Below are 10,302 nucleotides of genomic sequence, written 5' to 3'. Positions count from 1 at the left end.
TGCTTATACATTGTATGATACCTTGCCTTACATTATTAATACACCGGGTGATAAATAGTACATTAGTAATAACTTCATTAAAAAAGGAAGGGGATATGTCAATTATGATGTTTAAGAATTGGACCCTCCAAGAACGGACTGATGAAATCCAGTTATTAACAACAGAAGAGACACGAATTGGGGATATTAAAAAGAAGATAAGGGATTGTGAGGAATGTTTTAACAATTCGTGTCTATAAAGAACAGTCCTGTCTGACTCTGGGCCCTGCACTGGCAATTTAATTCTTGAACCACAGATGCAGTGTGTCCCAGTCTCCCCCTCATTCTAGTCCATTTATCAAGTCTTCAGAAAATACTCCTCAAATTTATGAACCTGTTTGCTTTTGTTATTTCGGACTTCTATTTCTAACAGTTACAGCCTTTTTTCTGTCTTCTTTGAGATTAACTTAAGACGGCTATAGGTGTGACTGTCCCTGTGAATGGCTGGTGAGAAATGTTTTAATTACTCGTGAAGTGTCAATAAGAAAGCTATTTGTGTTTGTATGAAGTCTTTGATGTCTGGGGGTTTCAGAACAGCTGATACCAACTAGTGACTGTTATGGGATACTATGCAAGCCTCTGGTATCTGACCAGGTGGCCAAGAGATTAAGAAGAAGAAAAAAGAAGCTGAAGGACGGCTGGGAGACAAGACCTGCAGGAGATGTTCTATAAACTTGACACGGTGCCAAGGGAGTACAAAGGGGAAGGACGAGAAAAAAACTTGGAGAGGAAGACTACGAGCCTTCAGCATGAAAGACCCCTAGAGACCCCCAGAGGGACCACCGGAGACTGATGCGCATGCTCCAGTAGGAGGGACTGGACCCCGGAAGCTAATTATAATAACCTGTTTTTTTAGAAGTAGTAATGAATATGTATTAGTCTAGGAGCATAAAACTCAGCTACTTGATGTAACTGGTGTGCGTCCTGGTGGAGCGGAGACTCCCGGTGCACCCAGCACTGTTTGCTTACCTCTATTCTTTTAATAAATCCTATTTTTTTATTTAATCCTATTTTGAAGATTGAGACATTTCTAACACAGGTGAACTACATGGCCTCCACTCTTTTACTTCCCCGCCTACAAGGAAAAGGAGGAAAAATATGATGAAAATAGCTCAAGGCTTGAGGTCGAACAGGAGGTCACCCACCAAATATCCGCATGGGTACCAATTATCATCACAGGCAAGGCAGACCTAGCATAGGCAGATTAATATATTTTATTGCCTATCAGTGGCGGACTACAACCTTGAGGAACTACAAGCAAACTAAAAACACCATTCCCCCCATCCAGCCTCCTGTAACTCCTTCTCCTGGGTGGAACAGGAGATTTGGGAATTGCTGTCAGTCCATGACATTGTTTCCACTGCTCCTTGATGGTCAATCTCTGCCCTCTCTGGGTCCCTCCTGTGGGATGCCCTCCTTCCCAAATGAATCCTGTGTGGGGCCATAAAGGGCTCAGATAATGACAGATATGACCAGATCATGTTAAAATAAAGTTGTTATAAGCAATATATCAGCTTCATAGTTGCTGACCACAATGTTCATTTTTTATTGGTGTAGTAGTTGTGTTTGGTCTCAGAACTGTGTTGGGTAGCACATTACATATTGTGTGCGCTCCCTGCTGTGCTGTTTATCCTTTGTGGGGGCTGTTTTATGGTTATTAGTTTACTCTACGGCCTAACACTGCCTTATGTTGTGATAAAATTACTGGTCATGAGACAAATCTGGTAGTTGTACTCAGCATTACTGTCACCTCCATGCTTGAGGAACGGTCTCTCAGAAACTATTTATAATTACCAGTCTTTACTTTTCTCCTCGGGGAGCCAATCTATGGAAAGGATGAGGGGGGGGACACTTCTTCTCCCCACAGCTAGTTACAATAGCTCTTCAATACTTGGAATCCTTGGAATGTTCAAACCAGCCTGTACGTATTGTTATGTGTCCTGAATGTGTTTCAGGTTTTGTTTAAGGTCAGAGTAAACTATTTCAGAATCCACACAATGATCTGTCCTGAGGCAGGACAATTATGAGGGGCAGGGTGTGTGGCAGGATATGGGCAGGCACCTAGAACTGTGGGCACCTCCAATGCTTTCTAACTTCACCCCCTGAAGAAGTGCAGAATCATAAAAATAAAAAAATAAAATAAAATAAATAAATAAATAAAAAGGCAGAATGCTTGAAAAAGGAGTGTCATCACCGTGGCGATTCCAAAGAGAGAGAAATCATTGCAATGTGCTGGGGCTTGGCCTATGCTTTCTGAGTTGCAATCTACACAACTCCAGTCCCTGCGACTGGGCCAGAGAAACAACCTGTGCCTCTATCACTCATACATACATATGAGAAGACACAGGAGAGACAAAATCAGCTTGTTTAGCTAGGAAAGAAGCTCCTACTCATACAGGGAAGGAGGAACAAGAAGACGAGGCATGCTCGTCCCAAGTAGAGCCATCACAGGAAAAGGTGGATGAAGACAGCTATAATATAAAAGGAGCAGTAAGCTCCTGATCACCTTTCCTTGGGGTGCTGTGAGATGTGTGATTAGATTTCAGCCATCATCTAGGCCAGCACATTGTCACCTGGCTGCTCCGATATGGGGATAACAGGGCTGGTAGCCTCGAATTAGAGGGCAGGGAAGCCAAGCAGCTGGGATCCCTCTCCAGGGAAGGGGGCATTGACAAAGCAGTTGGAAAGGGGGCACAAATCCTCCCTCTCTTGAGATAACTCCTGTCAGGTGTAAAGGAAAGATATCCCTTCAAGGAAGATGTTGTATGTCACCCAGGCAAATGGACCACCAGGGAGAGAGGCAGCCCATATCTGATAGAATTGGCCATGCTGGAGGTGATCTATGGTGATTTATGCACATTCAACAGTTTTCTACCTTGCCCGGTGCCTCACAGGATACTTCAGTTGTGGGGTTGCTGAGGGTTGAAGTGCCAGTAGCTACCCAAATGGTGCACCAGTGGCAATATGGCACCACCCAAGAATCCCTGATTCCCATATATATGCTGATTCATCAACTGCAGAGCCAAGGACTGATCAGCAAAATTTTTGTATCCTTTAATAATCCCATAGGGTCAGTGCAAACATGTAATGGAGATCTGAGACTAAAGGTGGAGTATTGTGTCTAGAATGAAGTCACACCAAATACAATAGATCATCTATAGTCTTCTCTCCTTATAGTCTTACCTCTAAGAGCAGTTAAATGATCTCTTACAGCACCTGAATGCTGCTGTCTGATTCCTTCCTGGGATCATAAGGAGCCAGTACCTCCAGGCCAGAACACTCTCCCTGTACCCTTGGATGCAGGCCCTTAGGTCCCATGGACTGTTAAGGGTGTAGTTTGCAAAGTAACCACTGATTTTATCCCTACCCACCACCTGTTGTACCCCTGCAGAGTCCTGCCTCAAGGCACAAAGGACAGGAAGACCTTGCTGGTGAGAGCTGAGGCCCTGTGGAGATGTCCGAGACACAACAGCCATTACAGCCAAGGGTCATTTAGAACAGAAAGGAAAAAAGAGAACATTTAAAAGAGAACAGAATAGGTTTAGCTCTCCCTGTGACACATGACTCCTTTTGCTCTGCTGACAGCCTCTGCAGGCTGCCCTGCACATAAGGAGTAGGGACAGGTTCAGTTGTCCTACATGTGGCATCTGCTGCCATTTCATTTACCCAAGGGAATGCCTCCACCTGACTCGCAGAGGATCAAGCACAAATTTCAGCAGGTATTTCCATCTGAACAGCTCCTGCCTGTCCTCCATCTCCACTAAGGAGCTATTGTGGCTCAGTAATTCGCATTAAAGTGCCTATGTTGTGGACACCTGAACTGAGACCAGAGGAATCCCAGCTCCTGTGGGTCTGTGGCAGGCATGGGAGGGAGCTGAGCCCCATTCCAAACCCAGGAATAACAACCAGTATGAGATGCATCGACTGGCTCTGCTGAATTCCTTCCTGAAGTGGGGATGATGGAAATCAGTCTCTGACTTCATGTCTAAACTGATACTGGGACAAGAAGATGTGATTGTTACACTTAATTGGTTATCTGCTAGGAGAAATGATCCTGCTGTCAAGAAGTGCGTGTGCCGAGGGGAGGGAGGGAAGCCCAGGGATCCCTTCAGGCTGTTTCCCAGCAGGTTCCCCTGCAGCCCCAGGGCCATGTGCAGGGAACCTGGTGGGGGGCAGAGCAAGGGAGGCCTTGGGCTGGGCCTCTGCTGCTGAGCTGGGCCGGGCTCCTGGGCCCAAGGGGAGCTCCTGGCAAGCGGGCAGCGCTGCACAGAGACAGCTCTGCCCAGGAGCAGCTCCTCTGCACAGCACAGCAGGACTGGGAGCACTGCCTGCAGAGACACAGTGCTTAAAGGCAGGCAGCAGTGGCAGGATGCCCAGAGCTCACTGCGGGAGAAGACTTCCCAGCCCTGCACCCGGTAAGTCTCTGGCTGGAGGGCAATGCAGCCGCAGTTCCTGGAGGCAGGAGAAGCCGGGGGTGCAGGCAGGGGTGTCCAGGGCTGTGGTGCAGAGCAGGGTCCCTGCTGTGCCCCAGGGGCTGTGTGCCGGGGCAGGGCCTCTGCCGCCTGCCAGGCTCAGCACTCAGCCTGCCCGGGGAGCTGCCCAGGGCGCTGTGGGGAGAAGCTGCGGGTGGAAGGAGCCCCCCCGGCAGGGCATGGTCCTGCTGCTGGCAGGAGGCTACTGCCTTGGGCAGCCTGCTCACAGCTCCACAGCTCAACCAGGGTGTATCCAAGGGGACTTTGTAAGAGGACAGTCAGGGCAGGGTTTAGCTGCTTCAGGCTCAGCTCTCCTGAATTTCTGCTTTCTTTTTTTTTTTTTTTTTGACTCACTGGGAACAGAAGTATACGCTTTCCTGCCCCTCAGCCCCTAGAAAGCTCCACCACCACTCGTGCAGTGTCAGCAGGGTCTGTTTGAGACGGTCTGTAGGACGTGCCCCCGGTGAGTTGCCCCTGGGCAGAGTCCTGCTGCCAGGAGGTGTCTGCAGGGCAGAGCTGAGCACTCAGCTCTGATGGGGTGGGATGGGGGCTGTGAGCTGCAGGCAGGAGGCGTGGGGACAGAGACCCAGCTGCAGGCAGGGACAGCTGCAGGCAGCAGAGCCCTGGTCAGGGAGTGAGAGTGAGCTGCTCCCAGAAACTCCATGGCAGGGGTTATTTGGGCACCCCCTGCTATCCCTGCAGTGAAGACACCTTTCCCAGAGCAACCCCATTGTCTCCTGTTCCACCCAACACAGACACTTCCCTGAAGGAGATGGGGACCGGATCACATTCTCAGCTGCCCAACCCCTGAAGATGTGAAATTACCAAATACCCATCTGTCTGTATATGTTCTGCTTCTCTCTTCTGCAGCCTGGGAGCATTTATCTGCTTCCTCTCCTGCTGCTTTTGTTCTTAAACTTGGACTCACTGGGATGGAAAGAGCAGGCATTCACCTGGAGTTCTGACATTGACCCTGTGGTTCCTGCCATTCAGAAGCGTACAGGGCACTGAAGCGTCCAAGTGCTCTCATAAACTGGATTGTCTGGATGATGTATATCAATGTATTATTTCTGGGGCAGCTACTGGGTTTGGCTCCATGAGAAGAGTCCCAAAGCTGCCCACATTTGATAAGAGCCAGTTCCAGGTGGCTCTGAAATGAACCTGGTGCTGTCCAGAGGTGAGCCAATGAGCAATGCTGCAGGTTCTCTCATGCAGATATGTTAATAGCAGAAAAGCATGCATGTTCCCTCCTAACTTTTGGGCCTCTGAGAAATGCTATGTTTGGAGCAAAGAAGGAGCTGACTCTTCCTTCAGGAAACTACATTTAAGGACAATTGACTTTACATGGGGCTTCTGCTGGGCCGCAGATGTCCATGCACAGGGGCACAGCTCTGCCTTAACAGCTCTGTGTTATCTAGCAGTCCCATGGAGAAGACAAATCACTCCTAAGGCCATAGAAATGCTGTTGGATGGCTGTATGCGGGCAGCTGCTATGAACGCTCTGTTTCCATGGTGAAGAACAGAGAGCTGAGATCTTCTTCAGGTACAATGAGGTGGGAGAGGGGTTTGGAGACCTGCCCTTTGAACCTGGATTCCTTTGCTCTCAGCAGCATCCATGTTCTTTTCAGGGGAACACCTGATTGTGACCATCCTCCAGAGGTGCCCGCACAGGGCAGCAGGGAATAGGACTGACGGATACCCCAGCTGTCCTCACTCTGCCCTGAGGGACAGTCCCTTTGCCTGGCAGGACCCCAAGATTTTACTTGGTGAGCAGTACAAGCGCCAAGCATTTGTGCCTTAAATACACTCCTCAGGTGTAGGGGGGACAAGTGTAAAGTAACAAACCAAAGCACTATGCACAAAGCCCTGCTCTGCAGTTGGGTGAATTTTGAAAAAAATGCTCCAAAACTCCTTGTTACATCAAACACGGTTCATTTGAGACCACCTCATGTTCCATTTACTTACTGTTCTAGTACAGACTTGTCTCCTGCAGAGTCTCTTGCCCCCCATAGAACAATCAGGCAGCATCACTTTGAGATCAAGTAGAGGACCAGTCTTCCCAAAAGCAGAGGCATTTTTTTATGGTTTCTACAAAACAATAGGCTAGGTTTACCTCACAGAGGTCTACCCTAACATTTTAATTCTCTTTCCTCCTTGAACAGGCCTCCCTATCTAGAGGAGCAGATTGCAGTTTCCAGGAGGATCAGATGTCCAACAGCAGCTCCATCACCGACTTCCTCCTGCTGCCATTCGCAGACACGCGGGAGCTGCAGCTCCTGCACTTCGCGCTCTTCCTGGGCATCTACCTGGCTGCCCTCCTGGGCAACGGCCTCATCCTCACCGCCGTAGCCTGCGAGCACCGCCTCCACACCCCCATGTACTTCTTCCTCCTCAACCTCGCCCTCCTCGACCTGGGCTGCATCTCCACCACTCTTCCCAAAGCCATGGCCAATGCTCTCTGGGACACCAGGGCCATTTCCTATGCAGGATGTGCTGCACAGGTCTTTCTGATTGTCTTCTTATTTTCAGCAGAGCATTCTCTTCTCACTGTTGTGTCCTATGACTGCTACGTTGCCATCTGCAAGCCCCTGCACTACGGGAGCCTCCTGGGCAGCAGAGCTTGTGCCCAGATGGCAGCAGCTGCCTGGGGCAGTGGGGTTCTTTATTCTCTGTTGCACACTGCCAATACATTTTCCCTGCCCCTCTGCCAATGCAATGCTGTGGACCAGTTCTTCTGTGAAATCCCCTCCATCCTCAAGCTCTCCTGCTCAGACTCCCACCTCAGGGAAATTGGGCTTCTCACATTTAGTGTTTTTGTGTTTTTGGGGTGTTTTGTTTTTATTCTTTTTTCCTACATGCAGATTTTCAGGGCTGTGCTGAGGATACCCTCTGAGCAGGGACAGCACAAAACCTTTTCCACGTGCCTCCCTCACCTGGCTGTAGTCTTCCTGTTTCTCAGCACAGGCATGTTTGCCTACCTGAAGCCCCCCTCCATCTCCTCACCATCCCTGAACCTGGTGATGAGTGTCCTGTACTCGGTGATGCCACCAGCAGTGAACCCCCTCATCTACAGCATGAGGAAGCAGGAGCTAATGAATGCCATTAGGAAAGTGATTGCATGGAGATATTTAAGGATGTGCTGAGGGAACTGGCTGGACCTTTCTGCAGCTATAAGCTGCTTATTTTCTTCTTCTTCAGATGAATTAGAGTTTATGTAATGATAGAGCAAGCTGTCTTAACTTCTGGATGGATTCGTTTTGTTTTTCATTTCCCCTTGTGATATTGTTTTCCACAAATAAATGCTGTTCTTCATCCCCTCGTACCAACATATCTTTTGTGACCCTGAGGCTTTGCATAAACGAGGAGCCAGACTCTCTGTGTATTTAAACAAAATAAATGAAGCCACAGCTTCTTTGTCTGAGACCCGCTCTAAGCTGATCAGGAAGTAATGAGACCAGCAAACCCTTTCTGTCTGCAGCAGCTCGGGCCTGGCTGCCCTGGCCCTGGCACAGCAGGAGCTGCCTGAGAAACCCCAGGGATGGCACGGAGGGACTGCAGGCTTCTGAGAATCTGCTGCTGAAGAGATCAGGGGACACAACAGGGGACACTGACCTCTGTATGCTTCTGCCTCGGATGTTCCCCTCTGTGGCACTGAGCCCTCTGTGCCCCCAGGAGCTGCTGTGGCCTTCAGAGGGGCTGGAGCTGTGGTGGCAGTGCCCAGAGCCCTGCAGCAAGCTGCAGTGGGCACTGTCTTAGGGTCACCCCAGCCTGGGCTGCTGGGCTGGGCTGGGCAGAGGGCAGGGAGGTGGGCAGAAAGCAGGGAGTTGGGAGAGTTGGGGGGAAGCTGGGAAAGGCTGGAATGGGTGTTTGGCCATTGCTCATATATCTGCCCACCAAGGGCACGTGAGATGCTGCTGTCCCTCACAGCCCTGCCTGTACTCTCTCCCTTCTCACACTGTGCTCTGTCATATCCAGCACTTTCCCATTGTTAGAAATGGCTCATTCTTCAAAATAGGATTAAATAAAAAAATAGGATTTATTAAAAGAATAGAGGTAAGCAAACAGCGCTGGGTGCACCGGGAGTCTCCGCTCCACCAGGACGCACACCAGTTACATCAAGCAGCTGATTTTTATGCTCCTAGACTAATACATATTCATTACTACTTCTAAAAAAACAGGTTATTATAATTAGCTTCTGGGGTCCAGTCCCTCCTACTGGAGCATGCACATCAGTCTCCGGTGGTCCCTCTGGGGGTCTCTAGGGGTCTCTCATGCTGAAGGCTCGGAGTCTTCCTCTCCAAGTTTTTTCCTTGTCCTTCCCCTTTGTACTTCTGTGGTGGTTTTACCGTGCTGGGCAGCTAAATCCCACAACCGCTCTCTCACTCCCCCTCCTTTAGATGAGGAGGGGAAGAAGTAAAGCAAAGAACAACTCACGGGTTGAGATAAGGATAATTTAATTAAAGGGAAATAATTATAATAATTAAATAAAGACTACCATGAACTAAACAATTTAACTAAGGGGAAATAAAAAGGGAAAGGGGAAAAGGGAAAATAAAAAGAAGGGAGGAAAACAAACAAACAAAATAAATGAAGGCTATATGGAAGTGCAGAGGAAAGAAATTACTCTCTACTTCCCACAAATGAGCGATGATTGACCACGTCCTTGAAGCAAGGCCTCAACACACGCAGCCGGTGTTCGAGAGGAGGACCGACGTCTTCCCAACGAGAGCCCACCCCTCCCCTCTTCTTCCTGTTTCCACCTTTTATTGCTGAGTGTGACATCACATGGTATGGAATATCCCTGTGATTGGTTTAGGTCAGCTGCCCTAGTGATGTTTCTCTCCTCACTTTTTGCCCACCCCCTAGGGGGGTTAGAGAAAGGCCCAATGCTGTGCCACTGCTGCTCAGCAGTAGAAACAACACTGGTGTGATAACACTGCTGTTCCAGCTACAAGTACAGAGTACGGCACTGTATGGGCTGCTGCTGGGAAAGTTAACATTCCAGCCATACCCAGTACAACTCCTTGGCACCGTGTCAAGTTTATAGAACATTTCCTGCAGGTCTTGTCTCCCAGCTGTCCTTCAGCTTCTTTTTTCTTCTTCTTAATCTCCTGGCCACCTGGTCAGATACCAGAGGCTTGCATAGTATCCCATAACAGTCACTAGTTGGTATCAGCTGTTCTGAAACCCCCAGACATCAAAGACTTCATACAAACACAAATAGCTTTCTTATTGACACTTCATGAGTAATTAAAACATTCCTCACCAGCCATTCACAGGGACAGTCACACCTATAGCTGTCTTAAGTTAATCTCAAAGAAGACAGAAAAAAGGCTTTAACTGTTAGAAATAGAAGTCCGAAATAACAAAAGCAAACAGGTTCATAAATTTGAGGAGTATTTTCTGAAGACTTGATAAATGGACTAGAATGAGGGGGAGACTGGGACACACTGCATCTGTGGTTCAAGAATTAAATTGCCAGTGCAGGGCCCAGAGTCAGACAGGACTGTTCTTTATGGACACAAATTGTTAAAACATTCCTAACACCATGCCTTGTCCCACAGGCTCCCGTCCCATGTCCAGCTGGCATCACTGCAGGGCAGCCCTCCCCAGGGCCCAGGCATCTTTCTGCAGATTCCACAGCTGCTGCTCTTGATGGCCTTCTGAGGCCTGCCTGCTCCTGGCCCATTGCAGTGTTGTGAGGAGGTGACCTCAGCAGCAGCACCCCAGCCATGGTGGCTTGACAGAGCTGTCCCCTGCCTGAGCTGCCCCTGGTGTCCCGTGGGGTTTG

The 10,302-nt window shown here is 49.1% G+C and overlaps 1 protein-coding gene across 1 annotated transcript; it reads left to right on the top strand.

Annotated features, from left to right (window-relative positions):
• Positions 1 to 6,718: 6,718 nt before the first annotated feature.
• Positions 6,719 to 7,654, top strand: LOC309889506 (olfactory receptor 14J1-like; the record flags this gene model as incomplete). The annotated part of the gene is made up of 2 exons (XM_082782355.1): positions 6,719 to 7,012; positions 7,373 to 7,654. The coding sequence occupies 2 exons, from the start codon at positions 6,719 to 6,721 to the stop codon at positions 7,652 to 7,654; spliced, it is 576 nt and encodes a 191-aa protein (XP_082638481.1).
• Positions 7,655 to 10,302: the final 2,648 nt, after the last annotated feature.

This window comes from Aythya marila, assembly GCF_965140915.1.
Source record: "Aythya marila genome assembly, chromosome: W".
Classification (NCBI taxonomy): domain Eukaryota; kingdom Metazoa; phylum Chordata; class Aves; order Anseriformes; family Anatidae; genus Aythya; species Aythya marila.
Note: the sequence above shows the minus strand (reverse complement) of the source record. Positions and strands in the feature narration are given on the sequence as shown.